This window comes from Sitophilus oryzae, unplaced genomic scaffold (assembly GCF_002938485.1).
Source record: "Sitophilus oryzae breed Bouriz unplaced genomic scaffold, Soryzae_2.0 scaffold_1809_pilon_pilon, whole genome shotgun sequence".
Taxonomy (NCBI): domain Eukaryota; kingdom Metazoa; phylum Arthropoda; class Insecta; order Coleoptera; family Curculionidae; genus Sitophilus; species Sitophilus oryzae.
In genome coordinates, this window is record NW_022146512.1 from 234,313 (window position 1) to 261,378 (window position 27,066).

The following is a 27,066-nucleotide window of genomic DNA, read 5'->3' on the forward strand; positions in this document are numbered from 1 at the left end:
TTCTGTCACTTCTTGTTTCACCGGAAATGACTACAACTTTTGATTTTTAAATGGTACCCTCGGTTTTTTGTTGCTTTATTTGATAGAAAATTATACTCTGAATAGAATGACATATCATATGTCAACTTTGACATTTTCGAATATGGTTTATTTGAAATTGCAACATGCGATTCATAATGACAATTTGACTCGAAATACCAAGTGTGTGGTACCAAATTATTCGTAAAAAAATGCTCTTTCCAAATATGCTATTGAGCTACCCTCGTTCCATTTGAAAAAATTGAGATATGAATAAAAATACGATTTGGGCATCTTTTAACCAGCTAGGACAAGACACGAATAACATAGACTATCAAATCTATTTTTCCAAGGCTCCTTGACTAAAAATTAGTGTTTGTTTTAAGGAAAAATGTCAAACGTTGACATATGATATGTCATTCTATTCAGAATGTCATTTTCTATCGAATAAAGTAAAAAAAATACCGAGGGTGCCATTTAAAAATCAAAAGTTGTAGTCATTTCCGGCGAAATAGGAAGTGACAGAAATTAATTGAATACGTCAATCAATCCTAATTTACGTCATATACTAACATACCTAATCTCGTTTTGGTATCTGAAAAAATAAAACAGGTATAGGGGGTGAGCCACTTTTGAGACGCACCCGGTATACATACCTCCTACTACTAATAGTATTCCCGGTATTATAAATCGTCTACTTTATTATATGTTCAACTTTTTTCCCGGAAAAAAGATGCCTCGTATTGGCAAGTGTTTCAAATTGATTCGTCGGTTGCCAAGAAACTGTCGACTGTTAGCGAGCAATTAGTTAAACAAGTCAAATTAATATAAAAAATCGCGTCTGGTTAGCCTCAGCGGGCTAACTATTTCGAAGTCGCGGGTTACTAAGAAGCGGAATAAAAATTGAATCAAAGCCAAGATAGTGAAGTGCAGGTGTGGAACTTAAACGGTTTTTCGCGGAAATGATCATTTTGTAGAATTAAGAAGCCTAAGCCCACGGCCACACAGAAAGCGTTTTTTGCATTTTCAGCGTGAAGCGTCTTTAGCGACTAAAACAAAATAATAGGATTATATAGGAGTGGCCCATATAGTTAAAAATAAGAGTGGCCACACTAAAGGTAAATAAGAGTGACCACACGAACGGTGTAGCGTTCGGCGTGTCCCGCAAAAAACCCAAATGAAAACAAATCAGTTTGTTTTCTGTAGCGTCTTTAGCGTTTTCTAAGATGAGACCCCGTCATAGGCGGACGTTATATTTAATAATATAACAAAAATAACTTAAATAGTATGCATTTTTTTTTTCATTTTAGGGTATTATCTAAAAATATTTTTATAAAGAACATCCACTGTCTAGGAAGATTCTATTAAATTCAAAAATTTGAAGAAAATGTTTGAAAAAGTGTAGTTTGAAATGTTGAAAAAGTAATAAATTAAAAGAATATCTTCTTACGCGTAAAAAATTGCTTTTTTATGCATAAAAAGTGTTTTTTTCTGCGTAAAAAAGTATTTTTAACAGAAACAAATAGTTTTTGACGCGTAAAAAATAGTTTTCTAACAGTACAAATAGTTTTATACGCGTAAAAAATAGTTTTATACCAGTAGCAAATAGTTTTATACGCGTAAAAAATAGTTTTTTACTTGTAACAGTTTTATTCGCGTAAAATAATAAAAATAGTTTTTTACGAGTAACAAATGTTTTTTACACGTAATAATTTAATTCACTTTTACAAGATTTGTATTAAAATATCAATATTTTTGATAAACACGTGGACTGCTCACAAATACACGTCGCGTCACTACGTATTTCTAAGCCGTTAACACGTTTCGTTGCAACGAGCTCGTGTGTCAGGGCCGTCTCACTAGCCCGTATGCCACGGGCTTGAATTTTTACTCCCAGCGCGCGTAAAGAAGTTTCACTCCAAAATGTTTCATAAATAATGTCCTAAAATTGCATTAGCAACCAGAAATATTTACTATTCTATTATATAATTATTTATTATATTATATTATAATTATTATAATAAGTACTAACCACAACACTACAACATAAAAAAAAATATACACATATAAACTAAAATTCGTAAAATAAATGGCAAATAATAATTATTATTTTTATACACACCACTGGCACTAGCAGTAGATTGTGTTTGTCTCCGAATATATGCCTCGCCCGTCCACAATTCAATCCCAGCATATTTTATCTTCGTCTCTTCAACGCTAACCGCGCCGATCTCGCCTATCTCTTTCTCACAGGATTGATTGTTGGACGGGCCGGAAATCCATGAGCTTGTGACGTTACTAATTGACATCTTGATAGAAACTGCAGACCTGCCGCTTCTTTTGCGTGTTTTTAATGGACACAAATCGAAAAAAGCGCTTAAAACGGTAAAATCGTAAAAAGCGCTTGAGACGCAAAAAACACAAAACGCTAAAAACGCTTTCTGTGTGGCCGTGGGCTAGACCGTTTAGCTATAACTGGATATTGCTAACTCGAAGGCCAGCTTAATGCAAAATTAACTTAAAAGTGACGCACTACAGCAAAGGATCTCATCAGACACTGCTAAGTTGTCTGGTCACGTGCCTTTTGAAAAAAAGTTTGTTGCATAAATATGTTTTGTAAATTTTGCTTTAAATTAGTTTGGCTGCTGGTTTACACGACGCCGACGTTCGTCTTACGGAGAATGATATACAAGGGATATCTTCGATTGCACCCCCTTTACCGATTAGATCCGACAAGACATAATCAAAGACATAACTTTAAATCAAAATTGACGAAAAAATGAAAACCATGTTAGACATTTGACGAGTTGATTAAAAAGAACACTTTTATATTTTTTTAGTAATGTTATATTATAGAATGTATATGACAGTGGTTAATCACAAAAGGGAGAATTGTATCGATTAGAAGTAATGTGTTGTTTTAGTAGTTGTTTAGAATAATCAAACGGTAGGTAATATTAATTTAGTAACAATATGGCAGAACCAAAGTTTTTCTTTAAAAGTGATGGAAATGATGCCGGGCCGAAGGCATTGTGATTTTCAATTTAACGCTGGACGAATTCAACAATTCAAATTTGCAAAGTAATATTTCGCTAGATGATGAGAATTCAGATGTCGAGGAATAGGAAGTTAAGATAGGAAAATTGTTAAAAAAAACTTACTACAGCTCGTACCAATATAAAAGGTAAAAAATAGTTATTTATGATATAAGTGCTAAAAGTGGTATAAATAAATAAGGTATATAAATAAAATCACTTTTAGCACACATATCATACACTATTTTTTCTACAAACAAGTTTATGCTCGTATATATCAAGGTATTATTACTTTTTACGTTAATGAATAATTCATAATATGTCACAGAGTATGTCATTCTGAAACTAAATTAATTATGAAGATTTTGGTTGCTAGGGTTCCAGTGTAAAAAGTAAATCACGTGACATACTTTTAGCACCAGTGCTAAAAGTAAATTACTTTTACCATCAGTGAAATAATGTCACATTTTAGGTACTGACAGCATGCGTTAAAAATTATCTTTTCACTGACGTTTCTAGAAAAAAATATATTGTTGAATATTCTACAATAATTTTAAAATGTGTATCTTAACCTTCTCTATAACTTTTGTATTTAACATTTATTTGTAAACCTCCAAACAAATGAGATATGGACTTTATTCTATCGTTAAGATAGCAAAATTGTTAAAAAACTTACTACGTTGACTTCCTCTTCCCCAAATTATTACATGGTGGAATATTTAATGATTTACGCAACTACAATATTTTTTCGCTAAAGGAGTGACTGACTTTCGAGTCTTTCGAGTTATTTAAGAACCCCACTTTTTTAAATTCAACATAGCGCGGTTTTCTCATCTATAGTGGCGTTAGTAACCTAAAAAATACCTGTGAAACCCTGAAAAATTCTCTGTTTCAGGTTAACTCCAGTTTTAACATAGACTGAAGACCTTTGACCTTTGAAGGAATCTAATAAAGGCAGATCAATTCTAAGATATTACAAAAACCATTCGTCACTAGACAAAATTCACCGGGATATCCTTGTATCTATTATTTTTTATTTTGGAAGACATTCAATACAATTGTATTTACCTACTTATCACCAAAGGATTAATTCCGAAATAAAGTTATTTTACCACCTACTTATCACCAAAGGATTAATTCCGAAATAAAGTTATTTTACTAATAAATTTGATATTTATTTCATTTGAATTGTTAGTACTGATCCTATTCGATTAAAATCGACTCAAGCTGTAAACAAAGTGACATATTAATAAATCATTAAGCATTGCACTTCAAAATATAAAGAGAAAGGCTTGAAATAAGAGGAATGTATTTGAAAAACAAAAAGAAAACACTAATAAACAAATATATATTTCTTTAAATCAAATAGGCGGCATTTTTATTATAAATCTGATATACCACTAACAATGACAATAATCATGCATGTTTTATATGTACGAGTATATGCATAAAATCAACAGATGTCTTATTAATTCAATTATGACCATCAATGAGGCCAAAATATGTTTGATTCATTTGCATTTTTTTTTTATTTTACAACGTTTTTTCTCTCAGTGTTACAACGGTCTAAAACACTCGAAGACATTTCTCAGAACTTCCGACCGAGAAAAATCTATGAATTTTTTTGATTTAAGATCATCTTCGGATTGTCACGGTTTTTTTAACAGGACACTGTCTCCTCAACGAACACCTCAGAAGGCTAAAGCTGAGAAACAACGGCGAATGCAGATTCTGTAGGGAAAATGGGGAAACGCCAGAACACCTTATCACAGAGTGCGCCGAGACTACAACCATTCGTGCCATGAAGAAACCAAACAAAACATCTGTAAGACCGTCTCAGATACTGGCTTTTGTCAACGCCCTGAGACTGTATGATGGGTCTTATGCAGACTGTAAAAGGGACACAATAGAAACATTCTGTACTAGATCTGATAGTATGTTCCTTTCCAGAGTAATTTCTTCATCATTCGTTTTATGAATGCTTGTCAAGAGTCAAGTAATATTAATACAATTATTAATGACAATAAGTAAATTTATTAATATTATACCATCTCTTTCATATATTAAAAACTCCAGAGTGTTTTAAGCAACAATTACTGGACATCTGAGGAGACTTAATTTTAATAAATCGGCAATATCCGCCAAAAATTCTATTATAAAATAAAATATCATTACAGACACATCTAATCACTGCCAAGGACTATTTCACGCTTCCTAATAACTAATGACATGTAGAAAACCAGACGAAAAAAATTGAAAAAGTGCCAAAATAGTATTTTACTAATGCAGGTGTGTTAGATAAGTTTTTCTTGCATAGGTTGAAATGTTCTTTAACATATTTAGTACTAATTTTAGTACATTTTTTATTTACGTTAATTTTAAACATCATAAATCTTCTTAAACAAGTTGTAAGTAGAGATGATCAAATGCAAGACCAAAACCAAGATTCCCTTTGTCTTGGTTTTGCAGTTAACAAGTAGTCATGGTCTTAGCCTTGAAGGGTCCAGTCTTGGTCTTCCTGCAAGACTCTTTCTCTGCAAAAAAATCTTTAAATAAATGTATATTATTATATATATATATATATATATATATATATATATATATATATATATATATATATATATATATATATATATATATATATATATATATATATATATATATATATATATAAATGTATATAGTATCTTTAGTCTTTAATGCGAACAAAACTTTTAGTTATTTTTTATACAAGACGATAAAATGGTATTTTATCTTCGACCGAAAAGATTAATTCACGAGAGATGAAATCGCGAGTGAATTAATTTCGGGAGACGATAATGCAATTTTATCGTCGCGTATAAAATAATATTTTTTTCCATAGCGAGTTACGTTTTAAAAAATATTCAGAAATTATTATTGCAAGGAATTTATTATGAGTAGAAAAAATATTGTGCTGGGTTGGCGTTGGTTTCTATGTAATTTGACAAATAAACAAAGTTGTCTCTTTAGTTGTCAGTTTTGAGTCAATATTTTTTAATTCTCTTTCGTGTCGATTGCTGATTGAATTAGAGCTAGAAATGGCTCAAAACGAAATAAGTAAATTACCAACAGATATTCAGGCTGAGGCGACAAACGCCATATCCAAACTTCTTCTTCTTCCGGTTCCATCTCCCAATGGAGGTTGGAGATCATCATGGCAATTCTAACTTTGTTAACGGCTGCTCTGAATAACTGGTTTGAAGTAATTCCAAACCATTCTCTCAAATTCTTGAGCCATGGTGTTCTTCTTCCTTGGCTCCTTCTGCTCTTTATCTTTCCTTCTATTATGTTCTGCAGCAGGGCATGTTTAGGTCCTCTCATTATGTGTCCAAAGTACTCAAGTTTTCTCTTTTTAAGAGTGTTAATCACCTCTTCGTTCTTCGTATCCCGAATAACTTAATAAAAAGGAATACAAAAATTCTCAAAAATGGAAGCAATTAAAAAACGTGCGAGAAGAAATAAAGTTTTTAACCTATCCTCGCTGTTAAAGTATCATTTAATCTACTCTTGCGGTTAAGTGCACAGTTGCTATGGAAAAAAAATATTAGAATATCTGTGAGACAAATATTTATTTTCCCACTTTTTTCCCATAATATTATATTGAATCAGCATTTCTTAATACTCTAAAAGATTATGCAATAGTCGGGAAAATATTTTTTGTAATAAATTAAAACAATAATATTTGAACAAGGAGTCTCACAAGTCTCGCATGCTTGGTCTTGCGGATGTCTTGTACTGATCGGTATTGTTCTTTGTCTTGCTTTTTGTGCAAGACCAAGACCTGTTTCACTTATCACTAGTTGTGGTCGTATCATTCTTTTAATATAGTCTGTTTTTAAATGATAATATAGTATATTCTCTCCTGCTATAGAAATCATCAAAATTGTTTAATTTAATTAGTTTTTAATCTAATTTTTGTGTTATTACCACTACTTTTATTACATAGATTTTAACGGAATTGAAAAATTTCTTATAATTATAAACTAAGAGAAATAAGCATATATATAATTAAATATTTATTTTTCTTCTATTGAGTGTGTGTTTTCTAGTTATATTTATTTGTTTTCAGTTATGACGTCAAACACTGTACGCATTTTTTTATCAAAAGTAATTATTTGAAATTAAGCAACTAATAACATTTCTTTGAAATCGATGATATTTAAACCATCACAAGTTTCCGTTGCCGACATTGTTTTATCTTGTCTTTGATAAGAAACTTCTTCAACAATATTTCAAATAACTTTAAAATCTAAGAAGGTTTATGTATCGGAAATATTCATAATAAAGGTCAATGAATATGTAGATATAGAGAATTTAGAAAAAAGACTGTAAAATTTGTTATACTACCGTATATTGTATATGTATATATATTACCGTATGCTGTACTGTGTGGTACTGTCACAAGTACTGTATACGATATTTATGATCACGTTAAGTTACTGAATTTAAATCATTTGCATTTTTTCATTACTGGGATCTGAGATGACTAATTCTGTTAGAGATAAAAGATTGGATAAAAGTAATTTTGTTTAATTTAAAATTCGAAATTTCGTATTAGAGATTAATGGTTCTATAATTTCTGAGATTTCCAAAAATTCCATTGCAGAAAAACGATTTCGTAGTAATAATAATTATAGTTATCTGAAATAAAATTACAAAATTCCAATTTTTATACAGGGTGATTCACTAACACGGAACTAATCCTCATCTAGCATTTTCTCGAAAAAATAATCTTTGATTTACTGAATTTATTTCTTTTTTTCTTTATTTATTCTTGGGGCATCAGATGGGGTGCCCCATTGTATTTACCCCTTACTTCTACATGCGGGGCTCTGTAGAAGTGGACCGACTATCTCTAGCGATTCGTGGGCACTATGAGATCTAGTATTAAAAATACCACCGGTTAAGCTGTGGGGGAGCCCCCAGCGACACTGAGAACATTACAAATGAAAGTTCCAAAGGACCACAAATCCAAAGAAAATTACAAGAGGGGCGGCTGACACTTGCTTGGGATCATCCTCCACAAGTGGCACACAAGCTACCACCTTCTCCAGCAAGGGTCGGGAGCCTACCTCTCTAGACCCAATAAGCGACACAAGCTACCGTTTCGTCTACCCGGCCTGGGTCAAGTAGGCGGGCTAGACGATAATCTGAGACTAGGTCTTAGCGTAGAGCAGAAGCACGGAGATACCTCCGACTGATCCACGAAGGACTTGCTCCAGAGGAAGCAAAAGCGAAAACACTCCTCCGAAAAGGGGAGAGTAAAGAAACCAAGAAACAAACTGACTCATCTCCATCAAAGGGCAAGAGAGGGAGCGAGAACCTCTCACCTCTTCTCCAGCAGGGAGAGAAAAAAGCCAGGATGGAAAGCCGTCCAACACCGGGAGGCAAGCAGGGATGTATCACCAGTTTTGCCGCTATTGCTGGACAAGTGAAAATAGCGGGGCTGCCAAAGGATTTCCCAGAGGTTACTCTGACCACCGGCCAGCAAACGTCTCTAGAAGAGGCTATACTGGACGAAGTAGTGGCGATCGGATCGCAACACAAAGATCTATGAAATGTGGGTCAGCTGCGTTTTGCGGGGATACACTCTCGGGTGGGCATGATCCTCATAGATTGTGTATCTCAAGAATCGGCGAATTGGTTGGTGGAAATCGCACGTAAGCTTAAAAATTGGCAAGGGCCGGAACTGGTTGCAGTGAAGGGAGAAAAAAAATGGGACGGTCTTTCTGCCAAGGAGCAAGGGAAAAGACACCACCTACCTGCTGAGCCTTATCCAGGGTCAGACCTTCAATGTAAGGACATCGAGTTGGCCAGTCATCAACTCGAGGGACGAGAGTCATGGTCAGGTCCTCACAATAGGAATTGACCTCAAATCCAAGGAGGCAATAGAGAAAGAGGAGGATGTGAAATACCCTGTCCCCTCTACAACAACAGGGTATGATGGGTTATAGACTGTGTGATAACTCAAAGAAGGGGTGCACAATAGATCTTTAAGGTCGCAGTGATTAACCCCCCCCCTCTTACACATTCTACATTCTACTGAATTTATTCCAAGTTCATCACACTGTATATTTTTATTCCAGGAAAATTTATTTTATTAGTTCTAAAAAGCTTTTACTTTATCGATTTAGTTCTGAAATATAAACAGTCTTTTATCAAAAAAACTATTTGACAATGATTCCAATGTATTCAATTTCGTCGAATTAATTTATTGAGGTTAATATACAAAAAAAATCTTATTTTAGTGTGTTTAAATTTACGAAATTGTAATAAATAATCCGTCTGGCCCCATTACTTATTCCTTATTATATGATTTAAAAAAAACTGAATTTTTTAATATTTAAAAACATATAAAATGTGGATAAGATTATAATAATCGATAATAAGCAACCATTAAGAAATTTAAGCTAAAAATTAGATAAAAATCTAAATATTTAAGTGTGTGGACCATAGTACCATATACAGTCAAAAAGTAAAGGTGGATTCAATTGAGGTCTTTGAAATTCGTTGTCATTTTATATGTAAATTTATACAGGGTGACAATTTGAAAAACAGTATTTAATATTGCCTCTACCGATGATACCATATCAAGAGGGACAATTTTCAACTAATTACTCCTAAAATTTTAAATAGCAACCCCTATTTCTTTTACCATTTTTGTGTTTCTTATAGAATTCTACATAAACTGCATTATTTTTTTGAGAATTTTATAAGGAACACAAAAATGGTAAAAGAAATAGGGGTTGCCATTTAAAATTTTAGGGGTAGGTGCCCTGGGGGTCAAAGGGTTGAAAGTAACACGACAACAAATACCTCAAAAATTGTCCCCCTTGATATGTAAATGGACGTATTTCGCTAAATGTTCATATTATCATCGGTAGAGGTAATATTAAATACTGTTCGTTTTCAAATTGTCACCCTGTATAGATAATGTCATCGAGCGTCATTTCCAACATGCAGTTTTTCATTCCATACCATCCAAGAAAATCGGCGTCAGAGATAGCTTGGAAATGAAGATCGCTTTCATATTATATGTAACATTATATGGGGAATGTTCAGTGGCGGCTTAACGATAAGGTCAAATGGTCAATGCCCCCACAAAAAAATCACAAAAAAATTACGAAAAACCTATTTAAATTATGCTTTTTGTAAATAACTTTTTTTCGTCCTAAGATATTCTAAGCTATTCCCAAAAACCATCAATTTGTCCAATTTTCGCTTCAAAACGTTTTATTTTACCCACTTTCTCTACCGGTCAAAATGTTATTTTGTCCTTCGTTCCCGCTAGGTTTGCACGTATTTAAACTCCAAATGCAGCGGCTCGTGACGCCAACAAGGTAAGGTATACTACGTATAGAAAATATAAAGGGTTAAGGTGCGATAGATATGTGTAATTTATATTGGCCATTTTGACCGCGTCATTCATAAAAGGATTCCAGTCGTTGGAAAAATTTCACCGTTTGGGTGTTTATAAAAACTCAACTTATAAAACAACCTAGGTTTTTGTAATGATTGGTTTAGTCAATTATAAAGCAATATTTTAATTTTTAATATCGAAAGAAATCCCATCTAGTTTGAGGTGTAGCGCGAAATTTATGTAGGTAATAATTCATAATTTTCTGGTTATGGATAAATTATGAACTGTGGTTGACTGATTCTGGAATAGATATTTTAAAATAGACAACATGTTGTTTAGTTTGTGAAATCGTACGGTTGGTTAAAAGAAAACAATTGTTTAAATTTCGAAAAACGTTTAGAGAAAGAACACCGCATTGACTTAAAATATAAAAAAAATGTATGCATTTATATTTTGTGACATTATTATTTATGTGTATTTTATTTCCTACCGTGGAAAATTTGTGGTTTGAGAACATTAAGTGGATTTTTGTGAAATGACACTAGACCACCTGTTTAAAAATGTAAGGGTAGGTTTCATTTTAGCAGAATTTATATTTATTTTTAGATTTATTTTCCTTTAACTAAACGTACAAGTACATTGTAAGAAACCAATTAAATTTGGGCGCGTCTTAAAAAAAATCGACGCAATATTTTTAGATATTGACCTCCCTACAATAATGACCACGAGCCGCCACTGGGAATGTTATCGATTTTATTTATTTGTCGATCGATATTTAATCGAGTACTATAAAAATTTAAATATAGTAAACTCCTTCCCTAAAAAAGGAAAGATGATGTTTCATTAAACGACTGCTTGGATCGTGCAGTTATAATCAATAAATAATCTAAAGACGCATTAGGGGCGTCTTTTCCATTTCTGTAGTAAACAACTGTCAATAAATTTAGCCCCATTTCACAAACCGATGGGTCCGAAAATTGATATAATTAATTTATATTTATATTGTTTTTATTGTCTTCAGTGTCGATTATACTAGATACTTTAATAAGCCTGTTGATCGTTTTTTTGTGTACACAGATGAATGAACAAGTCTAAAAAACATCGTTTTTCCGAAATATAACATTAATTGGTTTTTACTTTTTAATATACAGGGTGATTCAGTATTTCGGTAAAACTCTACATTACAAATTCTATTTTTCAGATTTTTACTCGAAACTTTTTAGAAGTAGAGAAATGCTGAACAATATACAAGGGCCTAGAGTCTACGAACAATACGAACCCTACATACAGGGTTCGGCAATAGTGCGTTGAGCATCTGTTACTCCTAGAATAAGAAACTTTAGAATTTTGTTTAAGAGCAAAACTAAAGTATGTACGAGGAAATAGGAAAATATTTTAACTTCTATGGAGTGGCTCAAAAAAGTGAGAGTTGGTCACATTATTGCATTTTTGGCTTCCTCTCAGATCACTTTATATAATCCTAAGATATGAGCAAATTAATATATTTCAATAATTCCAAAAATATTAAATAAATCAAAAAAATAAAAGAACTGTTCTGAAATCAAAACTATATTAGGTATTTACTTTAGATGGTCTATACTTACTTTGCTATAAATATCTAATCTTAAATCATACAGGTTGTTCAAAATTCTACGCCAAACTTTCTAAAATATGATTTTTTTTTAAATGGAGCACCCTGTATATTATTTTTTTTTATTAGATGGAGGGTTAAAAAATGAACATTTTTGTATTTAAAGTATTTCAAAATTTTTAGTGGTTTCGTAGATACACGCAGTATTATTTCATATGGTTCTTTCAACGGTAAAATACGAAAGAAAAATGGAAAATGCCATAGAAAATATAAAACCACGAATATTGCGAAACCGCTAAAAATTTTGAAATACTCTAAATGCAAAAAATTATCATTTTCAAATGCTCCATCTACTGAAAAAATAATATACAGGGATTTAAAAAAACGAAGAAAAATTATTTTATATTTTAGAAAGTTTGGCGTAGAATTTTGAACATCCTGTATGATTTACGATTTTGTTATAAAATTGCTACGAAACCTGATATACAGTTTGTTCGTAATAGTAGGTCACTGTGTAATTATAGACTTCTTAAATATGTTTAGTAATTTAAAAAAATCGAACTTCTAAGTTGGTATTATTATCATTTTAGCACTGGGAAATCAAGTTAATGAAAAGAGATAAGTTTTACGTATTAACACCCACAAAATAATAACATTTTTCTTACTAGCAGTAAGTAACCAAATATGGAATAGTATTTAGTTTTTGTGTTATATAAAAAAGGTATTATTGTAAATCAAAAATGTTTATTTTTTTTATTATCAGTGATTCAGCACTTAACTTATAATGCCGGGACTCCATTAGCCAACACGCCACGCCACGCCATACCACTCCATGTCATGAAGATATGTGCGTATGTTTTTCCATTTAATTACATGTATTGCGTACACACTAGACAACACGCCACCTCACGCCATCCCACGTTACCACACGTGTGATGGGCGATTTGTCTGCCCCAGCTCTCATATGTACACACATGTATAGGCAACACGTGGGCTCACGTGGGCCCACGTGGGATAGCGTGGCGTAGCGTGGCGTGTGGCCTAATGGGGTCCCGGCTTAACTGTTTTTTGTTACATATATTAATTTAAAGTATAAAATTTTCTCAAAAACAAATTGAATATAAAGGCACCCATATATGGATCTTACTTAGTACAATATTTACTTTCTGAGTACCTTATTTGGTTACTTTTATCCATATTTGATTACTTTCCCCTACTAATTTTTATGAATCCTGAAACAATTCTTTCAGTGAATTGTCGTAAAAACAGAGCTGATAAAAGTTAAAATAAGTTGTTTTTAGGTACGAAACGAGTCCATTAAATACATTTTAGTAAAGTTGAAAAGAATCTTTTGTCTGAAAAGTGGTTTAAAAAGTTACAGCGACTTATAAAAAAGCAATGGGGATATTTTTAGGTAACATCGGGTAGATTTTTGTGTGGATGCAAGCAAGTCTCTGAATAAGGTCATTTACAATCTTTTCGCAAAGGAAACGAACAAATCGAATCGGGACGTTATTATTTCTTTAGAATTCATTTGACAAACGAATCTAATTGAATCTATTTTCACGGATAAACAAGTCTATCAAGACTGTTTCTAAATTGAATTATCACCTTATTCAACATTATCTTTTATCATTTTTGATTTAGTAAAATATATAGAAATGTTATACCGGGTCGTGTATCCAGGGTTGCCACCTTTTGTATTTAAAAAATCGGCACAGCACAGGGTGCAACTTTTTCTTAAATGTAAAAGTTTATGTGCCCATCGGATTTTGAAACAATATTTTATGCCTTTTTGCGCTAACTTAACAAAAATATTCGAAATTCATAAATAATTATCTAAAAATTAAAAATGAAAAGTTGAAAACAAAATTAGTAAACAATCAAAGTAAATCTAAAACAACTAGAACAAAACCTAAACAAAATCGAAAGTTTCAGCTGTATAATCTGTATAATTGGCTTTATTAGTGTATTTAACTATTTTTAAATGAACATTTTTTGGCAAAATAAAACACTAATTCACCACAATACACCAAAACACTTTAAAATATAACATACTTAGTAGACACAAGCGTATAAAGACCTTAATCCCCTACAAGTGCGGAACACTTTACTTTTAACACTGGACGCGCGTTTCGTTAACTAGCTTAGCATCATCAGCAGATGATGAAAACTGATGGTTAACTTCAAATTTATGGTTAGCGAAACGAGCGTCCAGTGTTGAAAGCAAAGTGTTTTTGTGTATTGCGGCGAATTATGCCCACTTGCACCGTTTGTATAAACTTTGTTTAAAGGCTAAACAGTGATTAACTATACATATTTTATTATAGTTAATCACTGTTTAGCCTTTAAACAAAGTTTATACAAACGGTGCAAGTGGGCATTAGTGTTTTATTTTGCTGTTGTAACACCAAAGGTTCCAATCCCCAACTGTAATGAATATATTTTATTTGTTTTGTTGCTGTAATAATAAGATTGTCATTTTTAATAAAATCCGTTCTTATGATGAATGAGCTTACTGAAATTTATTTCTAGCGTCTGTCTACTTCAACATCATACGTGAAAATAACAACCTTAAACAATGAAGGTACTATTAAATATGCCACTATTAAATATAATTTTATCTACGTCAGTGAGTGAGTTAAGAAGCTCTTAACTCACGCATTTTTATTACCGAACTCCTTGTTTAGATGACTACCAAAGAGCAAAAATATTTTGTAAAACATTTATTTTGCACTAAATACCTAGTAAATACAAATAAACTGTTCTATTGATAATAACTGTTCTATTGATAAAAAATTCTATTTAGGTTTATTGAAGAGCACTAAAACCCACATTCAAAAGAATAACTTTAGATATTTTTGATTAGCTCGTTTACGAGTTATCGCCGATTTCTTTTTAAATATTTCTCCTTTCTTATGGCCCTGTATTTACTTATGAGCACCAGTCATAGCACCAGTCAAGGTAAAAGATAACTGTCAAATGAAGTTGTCATTTCAGAAATTTACCTATTTAGTGCTTTATTATTATTGAAAGCTCATTCCTACATCGGAAATCTTAAAGATGTATTTATAAATACAAATTAATATGAATTAAAGTAAAATAAAGTAATCAATTACAAGGTTAATTATAGTATTATTACAATATTCAATAACTTATTAATTTAGGTACTATTAAATTGTTAGAACTTTAGGATTTAAGATGTTCAAATATTCCTCCATCGACTGCTAAACAATAACCCAGGCGATCATAAAATTCTCTTCTTACATTTGCTAGTTGGTAAACTGAAATTCTATTGCATTCTGCAGAAATAGCATTTTTTAACCCGTCTAGATTTGGGTATTTTTTATCCTTGTATATCCTGTTTTTTAAATAGCCCCAGAGAAAGAAATCATTTGGCGAAATATCAGCAGACCTTGCTGGCCAATAACGTTTTCGTTAAAACTATTGTCTAAATATTCCCGAACAGCCAGGGTACTATGGGCCGGGCAGCCATCCATTTGGTACCAAACTTCCTGATTTTCCCTAGCGGCATCATGTAAAGCAGGTAAAATATGATTTTCGAGTAGTTCCAAATAATATTCTGCATTTAAATTTCGCGTAAGAAATAATGGCCCGATAATATTGTGTCCGAATATCCCTGCCCAAACATTTACTTTCTGTGGATATTGCGTCCTTGTTTCGACAAACCTGTGTTGGTTTTCTTTGTTCCAATATCGATAATTTTGAACATTGGGTTCATTATTTAAGATAAATGTGCATTCGTCAGTGAAACATATGTTTTTTAAAAATTCCCTATCCGTGTTTGCTCTTTCCATCATATCAAAACAAAACGCCTGCCGCCGTATTTCGTCCCCATCTCGTAGCTCTTGGTGTTTTTTATATTTGAAGGAACAGTATTTATGTCGTTTCAAAATTCGAAACGCTGTAGTGTGATCTATTCCTATTTCATCCTCAAGTTTCCTTGTGCTGATCTTTCCATCGTTCTCTTCCACGCACAATAAAACTTCCAAGTCGGTATCATTTCTTGCATCTTCTCTTTGTTCCTACCTTGCTTTACATCTGCAGTTATTTATTAGTGTACCTTTGGTCTCAAATCTCTGGATATTCCTTCTCTTATCCAGGTATCGGTCTATTCGGATACAGAGCAGCAAACATGTCCGACACCTTTTGATAACTATTTCCTTGATAATACCATTTAATCATCAATACTTTTTCTTTGGTAGTGTAATTCATGGCTAATATTTTCGATGTAGGTATGAGTTTTTAATAATAATAATAAAGCACTAAATAGATAAATTTCTGAAATGACAACTTCATTTGACAGTTATCTTTTACCTTGACTGGTGCTCATAAGTAAATACAGGGCCATAAGAAAGGAGATATATTTAAAAAGAAATCGGCGATAACTCGTAAACTGGCTAATCAAAAATATCTAAAGTTATTCTTTTGAATGTGGATTTTAGTGCTCTTCAATAAACCTAAATAGAATTATTCTCGAAAATAATTAGGAAAGTCAATAATTGACCCCATTAAAATTTACATGGGATTTTCTATGTCCTGCTCGACGATGCAACACCCGGTATAGTTTTTAAAATTCATTGTGTGTTTTACACGCGAGTTAACTCCATGCTACGCACTCGTTGTGCAACTTTCACACACATATCTTAATGATGCTGTTAACTCACTTGTATCGTAAATATCTATTAAAATATTAATTTTAATACCGTATGATAAAGGTCTTAATTTCCAAATTATTTTTCACTTGACACTTTTTTTGAGATCATTGTTTTTGCAACAATAGCAAAAAAAAAATAAAAAGAAAGAGAAATGAAAATAAGTCAAATATCAAATTATATTTTAGATCTTAATATAGAAGTACGTCGCCCACGTGTTAAAAAAATTATTAAAATTGTTGCTTGACAAACGCCAAGCCTGACGGATCTTTAAGATTATTTTTTAAATTTAAATTATTTCACGGAAAAAGTCTCTGAAATATTAGAGAAATTAACGTATTTTATTAAATTAAGTTATTATTATCCCTAAAATGTGACATTAGTTTGTGAAATATTATTATTAAATATAATTATTATGCAAGTTAATTCACTATAATTAATAAATAGTTAATAATTATTACAATTAAATTAACTACTAAATAACAAATAAGTATAATACAACAGAGCATAGTAGTGTAAAATTATTTATAATTTAATACTATTATTTAATATAGTGTTCAAACTAAAAGGATATGTTTTTGAAAAAAGTCTGGATATTTCCGTCAATGAATATTAAAACATAATTACATTACTAAAACATAATTATTTTAGATATTCAGTGACAAAATATTCAGACTGGTTTCATAGTTATTTTTTATACAAGACGATAAAATGGTATTTTATCGTCGACCGGAAAAGATTAACTCACGAGCGATAAAATCGCCAGTGAATTAATTTCGGGAGACAATAATGCAATTTTATCGTCGTGTATAAACAATATTTTTTTCCATAGCGAGTTACGTTTTAAAAAATATTCAGAAATTATTATTTCAAGGAATTTATTACGAGTAGAAAAAATATTGTGCTGGGTTGGCGTTGGTTTCTATGTAATTTGACAAATAAAAAAAGCTGTCTCTTTAGTTGTCAGTTTTGAGTCAATATTTTTTAATTCTCTTTCGTGTCGATTGCTGATTGAATTGGAGCCAAAAATGGCTCAAAACGAAATAAGTAAATTACCAACAGATATTCAGGCTGAGGCGACAAACGCCATATCCAAACTTCTTCCATTTAAATCCCGAATAACTTATGACAAGGAATACAAAAATGTTCAGAAATGGAAGCAATTAAAAAACGTGCGAGAATAAATACATTTTTTAACCTATCCTCGCTGTTAAAGTATCATTTAATCTACCCTTGCGGTTAAAGTACTATTTTATCTACTATTTTTGATAGATATAAAGCAATTTTAACAGTTGCTATGGAAAAAAGAAATGAACTTGTCACATGTTACAAAAGTATAGACATGCTACCATCAACTATTGTTGAACACAAACTTATTTGTACTCTTGTTGAAAGGGCGTTATTACATAGATATTATTTAAAAACCGTTTTTTTATAAAAAATCATACTAAAATAGGAAACTAGTTCACTTACCATCTTATAGTATTAAAAATTTAAAAAAATATTGCCGAAGATTTTAAGACCTTAAACAATTCAATAATTTCCTAAATAAATACCATACATTCGAGAGAAAAACGGCGTCCTATTAGGCTTGAAAACAAAAGGATCACTGTTACTTCATATATAAAGTTATACGAGGACCAACATTGATCTTCATTTCCAAGCCAACTTCACACCTTTTAATTTAAAATGCGGAATATTTAAGTTTTTCTAAGTTTTGAGTATATTTTTAAGATATACTAAAAACATATATTTTTATTATCAATTATTATTATTATTTCCGAACCTTTAAATTTAGTCGAAGTAAATAAATTATTCTCGTATGTATCACTCAAATCATGATTTCCAAATTCTTACCGACATTTTGATCTGCAGTAAGTATTTTACACTTTGACATTAGATAATACTAATTTCATTCTCGACTTAAGACTATTTCCCAACAATAGTGTATTGTTTTATTATGAATAAAAATTATACTTTTTTTGATGATGCTGCATCGTAAAGCTATTCCGACGATACAAGGAAGCACAAAAAGTACATTTTTACTCCTAATAGAACATACATACTATTTTTTTTAAAACATTACAAATCATTTTTAATCAATTTCAAATATTGCAAATAATATAAACAGTAATCGAGCAACAATTTGTACACTCGTTGAATTTGACACTTAATATCAGTTTAATAATATATTTTTGTACTTTTGTGCTTAGGCTTAACAGTGCTTTACTTTTATACCTAAGCGTTAAAATGACAAAAATTAATACTTTTTAGCGTTTGAAAAAAAATCCTTTTGATCTGAAACGAGCGACTTTTTTGCGAAATATATTGATTGATGTGGAAAAATGACAAACGCACCCTAGAATTATTAATGTTATCGATAACGGGCAGAGTTATAAAGATGTAGCCATTTAGGATAGGACTTTAATTGGAAATATAAGTCCTAGCCATTTGGAAATCCGATTTAAATATTGTTTTGAATTAAAATCAAAAAAATCTGATTTAAATCAAATAAATCTGATTTTTTTATTTTTTTAAAAAAATCATGATTTTTTTCCAACCCCTGGTACTTTTTAACCATCCATCCAGTTACAAATAAAAATATAAAAAACAATTAAATAAACTTTTATAAGGTCAGTTTTGCTTAATCGTACTTTATTACTATTAAGCCCAAGTTATAAAAAATAAAAAATTATTATTAATTATTGTCTATCTATCTATCTATCTCACCAATCCAAACTAAAATTGGATATTGTGTTTTCTGTCGTACTATATCAACTTAAAATAAAAAAAGAATAAAATTTTAAAATCCTATATAGAGAATTTTTCATTAATTTATTCATCAAATACACTCAGATGCAAAAAAAAACGCAACGGAGCAAATTTTGGTCAAATTTAAAATGTTATATTTTTGTTACTTTTAGCCCTATTTTCATAATTGTTTTAGCAAACTGTATATAATTATATCAACTTTAATTCGTAAACAAAGTTTTTTATAAACTTTAGTATTTGGCATATTACACAGGGTTAATCGAGGGGTTGTTTTTTTACCTTAACTTTAAAACACCGTGTGCAATAATTGCCATGTGTAAATTTTCCTGAAATATAATTTTACGGTCAGAACCATGACTCCTGATCATTTTGCTCTTTGATTTATGCCAATACACACTTTGGTTAATTTTTAAGAGCGAAATGAACTGATCACGATCAATTTGCAATTTTTTCAATTATTACTTTTTGATGTGATTTTTTAATGACAAGATGGTTTTGGTAACCATTTTAAACGTAACATTATGCTACATTGGATACTCTATAACAAATTTAAAAAAAAACGTTAAAGACTAACGATACAGTCCTGGATTTAATAAACATTCATAACGAAAACAGAACTAACAATATTAAAGAGAACATCTGTATTACTCAAGTATACAAACGGAAGAAAAAATTTGTAAAAATACCCTAATACTTTGTATTGTCTTCCTTGGTTGTTACAACTGCCTGTATACGTCCGTTAGTACTGTCATTGAGAATTGAGACTGCATATTATATCATATTGCGTTATGCTTTCCCATTCTTCTTTAAGAACCAGGCGAAGTTCATTTAATGCAGCTGGTACTGCTTCGCGACGTTTAACTCTCCTGCCAAGCATTTACCAAACGTCGAATATGATGGGCAGTTCATAGTAGTATATGGTTCACAATAATCACCAAAACCACCTCACCTTATTGAAAAATAACATCAAAAAGTAATGATAATTGAAAAAATTGCAAATTGTTGGTGGCAAGTTCATTTCGCTCTTAAAAATTAACCATGGCATGTATTGATATAATCCAAGAAACAAAATGCTCAGGAGACATGGCTCTGACCGTAAAATTATATTTTAGGAAAATTTACACACGAAATTATTGCACAGGGTGTTTTAAAGTTACGGTAAAAAGCAACCCCTCGTTTAATCCTGTATAATATGCCAAATACTAAAGTTTATAAAAAAAACTGAGTTTAAGAATTAAAGTTGATATAATTATATACAGCTTGCTAAAAAGTTCATGAAAATAGAGCTAAAAGTAACAAAAATATAACATTTTAAATTTGACGAAAAATTTTTCCGTTGCGTTTCTGCATCTGAGTGTATATTCTCAAAGTTTAGAACAATTTTTTTATAATCTAAGTAAAAATTATTATTATCAGTTATTGTTAATAATTATTAAATTTAGTTGTTACCATCGTTCAATAATTAAAGTTATCATATATAAATAAAAAAACTATTTTTACCTTATTTAGACATTTGATTAACTCATTTAGTTATTTATAGTATATATTTAAGATCTATAAACAAATTTTCCATCAGTTATTATTAATTAATACATTTAATGTGTTATGTACGTAATTACATTAAATGATTTTGTTGCTATCGATAAAATTCTGATTTCGTTATTACAAAAAACTAATTAAAATATGGAAGCAAGTGGCTTTTTGTACTTACCATCTTAAGACGAACACTTGACACCGCACAAGTGATAAGTAAGGCACAACCCTTGATTATTTATATATACGGAAGGCGGGATAATCTTCAACGCAGGATCAGAATGTATACCGGACGGCACTGGAAGTTTCTCATGTTAACTAGGGCAAGCGGTCTATTGTTTCAATACTTCCCTGTCGAATTTCGTTAATTAGTTCATTCAAAATATGTCTTTGCGAACGCCGAATGTTTACTTTAGGGCAAATTCACAGGTAACGAGCTTTGCACTATCATTCCACCTGTTGATGCACTTGTTGCTCTAGACTTAGTATTGAGTTTATATAGTTTTGTGTAAAATATTAGTATATATTGCATTATAGGTCCATATGATACAATATTTGTTGTTCGTTTCTTTATAATTATAATGATATTGTCTATATAAATGAAATATCATGGTCTAGCTGCAAAAACTCACTTATATAATTCTGTCCCACGAGTCAGAAAAGATATCGACAGATGACATTCAAAAGGTGACAGAAAATAATTGTCTGACAAATTATCTTAGATTTGTGAAAATCTCCCTTTCTTAAATAATCTTTACGTTCTTTAATTCGAACATTTAAGGGTCTAGATGCTTCACCAATGTAAAATGTATCGCATTCACATGGTATTATTATTTATTTGATAGGGCAAAAATAATATGTTCAGACGACATTTCACTAAACAGAGATATAAACCACATAAAAAATACATTAAGAAAAAACGACTATCCACCATATTTTATTGACAAAACATCAAACGAAATACAAAACACACAATATATACAACTTACAATTCCATACAAACGAGGCGTTTCGGAAAAAATAAGAAGGATAGGAAAACAATATAACATACGAACATCTTTCAAAACACAAAATACACTTAGATCCATTTTATAACATACTAAACCAATGAACAACAAACAAAAAATGTAATATACCAAATACCATGCGAATGCGATAAATTTGGTTGAAACATCTAGTCCCTTAAATGTTCGAATTAAAGAACATAAAGATTATTTAAGAAAGGAAGATTTTCACAAATCTAAGATTTGTCGGCATTCATGGGACATAGGGCACAGAATAAATTTTAATAACGCCAAAATTATAATGAAAGAAGCAAGAAGCGATAGCCTCTAAAAGAAAAATAAAAGAGGCTTTTTTAATACAATCTAATAAAAATAAATGTATTGCTCATGTATCTGTAGATGTTAGTAATGTATAACAATCGCAAAATTAAAAATAATCATACAGAAAGTTTGGACTTCTTGGTTTTACCTTATTAAGTAATTGTTATCAGGTAGTAATTGATAATTTTGAAGTTTAACTTGATATAATGTCATTTTAACAGAACGTCACCGGTTTTTGTAGACATATCTGTTTTAAAAAACTAAAGTGTTCTCGATTAGTTGAATTTAAATTTTTTAAATCGTTTTTTTTTTTCTTTATTTATATTTTTCTGCTTACGACTACGTTTGCTTACGTTAACGTTAAGCATTTTTTTGTTCGTTAGGCAAATTTGTAAATCTTTAAACCTAACTTCTGACAAGTAGTTTCCGTTTGGGATTAACGCAGAAGTGTTTACATAAAATAACTATTTTATTTTGTAGATTTTCTTGCAGTGGCGAAAAACCCATATAGGATTTTTTGGAGAGATGAATCCGCCACATAGGTATAGACATTTTTTAAAATAAATGTACCTGTGACTTAAAATGTCTGACATGGCTGTCATTATCATGAATCCTCAATGAAAGAAAAAAAAATGCCAAGTGGTAGCACGTGGTAGCAAAATAATAAAAGCGTATTTCAAAACGTTGAATATCTTTTGAATTTATTCATTTATGTCCTGTATATTAATTTAGTGTGAAGAGTGTGATTAATGGTTTCCCAATAAAACAAATATTTATTTATTTTTATTATAACGTAGGTAACTGTAGTTTGTCTAGTGAAAGAATATACAGTATGTCTTGTATAGGGTTGCCAAGTGTCCTCCTTTCAGGAGGACAGTCCTCCTTTTAGAAGAAAAGTCCTCCTGCCTCCTTTTGCACCCAAATGTCCTCCTTTTACAATCTTTGACAAAAAAGTTCCTTAAACCATGATTTTGTGCTCCAAATAATAATTTTTCTGTAGCCTATAATAATTTATCGTTTTCATTTTATTTTGGCTTTCTTTAATCTCTATGCTATTTCGCCCATTCAGCTGTCATAAAAAAGATGGCTTCTGCGTAGGTATTTCAGTTTTAGTTTATTTCTGTGAATCAAAGAGTCACTGTCGTGGCTGAATTTTGTAATGTTTTTTTCAATAAATCGTTCATGCAGTATTGCAATCTAAATATTTGAATATTTGTATACCCCCCCTCACCCCGCTTCAACAGGGAAATGTCCTCCCCTTGCTTTTGAAAAACTTGGCAACCCTAGTCTTGTATGTCCCCGGATTGGTCTTTACAAGAGGAAAAACTTTTTTCGTACTGACATTTTTAGAAAAATCTTCATAAATTTTTTTGATTGTTCTAAAATAGTTAATTCCGTTTATACTTTTCCAAATTTCCATACCGTTCTTCTTATACAGTTTTAGAGAAAATTAAAAAAAAAGTACTTAATTAAGTCCTAAAAATTAAAAAGCGTTTCTATGGTAATATTATTTCGATTTCATTCTTTGATTGGTCGTTATAATTAATTTTGATTAACGTCATATTTTTTGATGTTGTATCACATTTTCAGATAACTATTATTATCTTTTCCTTATTATTGAACTAAATAAATTTTGAGCTTCTTTACATTTTAAAAGAGCAAAAAATATGACGTTAATTAAAATTCTGTCAATAATAATCTATCAAAGAATGAAAAAGAAATTATATTACCATAGAAACGTATTTTGAGTTTTAGGACTTCAACTACATTTAGGCTGTATTTCGTTGCAAAACCAGGCAAACCAGACCGGTAAGCTACGGTAAAGAGCGGTTCCTGAAAAACATCGGTTTGAAGGTTTGATACTATAAAAAGATTTGATACGGAACGGTCTGGTAAAATACTGGAAATGTAAAATCTTGACGTTTTCTAAATTTCAATACCTTTATTATAAAATTTATCTTTTATGCATTTTACTGTACCTATTCTCTGCTTTTACGTTTGCTTCTTCTTTTCAATGGCGTTTAATATTGAAAAGTACTTTATTAATAAACTGTTAAACTCGTTAGACAGCTCAAGTGAAGATTTGCAGGCCCAATATTAAAACAGATCAATAACAAATAAACAAATCTAATCAATATTTATATTTTTATAGCTTACAAAACATTCACAATTACTTGTTGTCTTGTTTTTCATGTTTTCTTTAAATGTTCCTGTCTTTAAGAAACAATTGCTGCATGATAAGTTTAAATGGTCCTAAAAAGTCATTCTATTTAGTCATTCTATGAAATTTATTTACATTTACTGCTTACCTCCATTGCTTTTGGATGTAAATTCAAAATATTATAACAAATTTTAGAAATTAAACGAGAATTTCACTAGAACTTCAAATATTTGCTTGATTTCTCTCACATAAATGACATTGCTTGAGAAACAAAACCAGAAAAACAATCATTCTCGCGCTGGTTAGTTTGGTGACAGTTAAACCGAATTTTTCAGGAACCGTGTTACGTAGTAAGAAAACTTTCAGAAAACCGATAGAAACGGAACATAAAACCATAACCAAGGTAAGCAACGGAATACACCCTTAAATGTGTTTTGTTTAATTCTCTCTAAAACGGTATGGAAATTTGGAAAAATATAAACGGGATTAACCACAAGCAAGATTTTTTATGAAGAATGCATTTTTCTCAAAATGTCAATAATAAAAAAAAATTAGACATACTGTATATGAGAATGAAAAATATAATTTTAATTCAAGAGTATTGTTTTTTTTATTTATTTTATTGAAATATTAATTCTATCCCTGGAGAGACTGTATTTAATAAATCATATTATGTTTGCTATGATACGTTACAGGTACACTATTATATGGACATTTCCCATGTTAAATATTTGAATTTGTTAAACAGATCTTTACAATACCATTTTTTCACTTGCTCAAATAGTTCCTGTTTTAAGAGGCAATACGTGTTAAAAAATATAAAATAAGTAATTATTTACAATAATGTAAGTACTTTCAACACTTACATAATGCAGTTCCAATACCTTTAGACTTTTTCTGTAAAATTATAGGGTTGAAATAAAAAAAGCGAGTTAAATATTTTTGGAAGTGAAACTTCTTTGCGCGCGCTGGGAGTAAAAATCCAAGGCAGTGACACAACACGCGATACAACAGGCGAGAGGAAAAATAGCAAGGACAGCCTACGGCATACAAAAAATCGTCCGATTTAAATGATATTTGGTATGTCGATAGACTGGACCAAGGTCAACTTGACAGTGTACGACTACGACGCGTTGTCACTGTGGCAGTTAGTTTTGACGTAAGAAACGTCAAAAGTTGATGTCGCCACCAAATTTGATGGGTAAGCTATGTGAGGGACGGTGCACACGGTCCCACCCTGCAAAGTTGGATACGACATCTTCATCAGAGTGGGACTAACGATTTGATATTGAAGAAAAATATGGGTCGATTTTGGCATAATTGGGGACGGGCTACAGGATGACGCCCTCGACGCACAGTGATAGATTTGTAAAATCTAGCTGGACAGAAATGCTAAATACGATGGTCAGCTTATCTTGTGTAAATATCATGCATCGTTTCTTTAATATCCACTTAAAATAAACATGCATTCTTTGTTGCCCAAAAATTTCACGTATAGTATTGATAAGAGTCAAAACATGGACAAATAAATACGAATTTATTTTGTCGATATCTTAGCTGCAAAAAGAGTGCCAAAATTTATAGTGTTTGGTTACAATTTGATTTTCTTTTCTGTGGATATTATACCTATAGGTAAGTGTTTTAAGAAAATATTATATCCGATTGTTAGTATTTCCTTTAAATTAAATAGACGCCTTTTTATTGAAACAAATTTTGCAATCATTTTAAAAATCACTTGAGGTTTTAAAATTTTCTCCACTAGTCTCCGTCTGAAAACATAACTTATTATTTAAAAAAAAAACATTACGCTTTGAGACCATATAGGATTAAAATCCGTAACGACCCGTAAAGATTATTAAGGTAATTTTGCTTCCACATCTCTGGGATGGGGAAGCATAGTATCGGCAAAAAAAAACATTTTTTTGGCTTAATTGAGCTATCGACTTGAAATTTAGTATACAGAGTGTCATTCACAAGACATTGCTTTGAATTGCTTTTGAGAAAAATCCGTTAAGGGGAAGGGAGTGAAATGGAGGGTTGACTGGTAAAAATATTGCATTTTTTTGGAAGGAGTTGAGTTATCGACTTGAAATTTGGTATACAGAGTGATATTCACAGGACATTGCTTCGGATTGATTTTGAGAAAAGGGGGAGGGGGGTGAAATGGGGGGTTGATTTTTCAAAAAGTCGAGTTGTATGTCATTTTTTGGGGTTTTTGAGGGTATAGATTTCAAATTTAAGATTTATTTTATATTTTGGCAAAAAAATTAGCACTGTGTTTTCATACTGATGTGGAAGTAATGATTTCATTGGCAGCGGTTTTTTGTTTTAGTATCATGGAGTTACCAAAAAGAAGAGCGCTTTTTGAAATTTGGCACCAGAATGACGCGATTTGACACAAGTGGCAACAATTTTAACGAGGACAGTGTCGAGGAAATGATAGTAAGTGACGAAGAAAATCCTGAATTGGAAGAAATAAGTGTCGCCGATGAGGGTGAAAGCAATTATTCTGATGACCTAAGTATCTCAGAAAATAGTTTAGAATATATGGACATTGAAGACAATACTGAGTAG

General features: G+C 31.1%; 1 protein-coding gene across 1 annotated transcript in view; it reads right to left on the minus strand.

Annotated features, from left to right (window-relative positions):
- Positions 1-21,256, minus strand: part of LOC115883104 (neural/ectodermal development factor IMP-L2) — a 108,675-nt gene extending 87,419 nt beyond the window's left edge. Inside the window, exon 1 of the mRNA XM_030901398.1 lies at positions 21,185-21,256. Coding sequence (XP_030757258.1) covers positions 21,185-21,187 — 3 coding nt within the window. The 5' untranslated portion in view covers positions 21,188-21,256. The remainder of the gene's footprint in view (positions 1-21,184) is intronic.
- Positions 21,257-27,066: the final 5,810 nt, after the last annotated feature.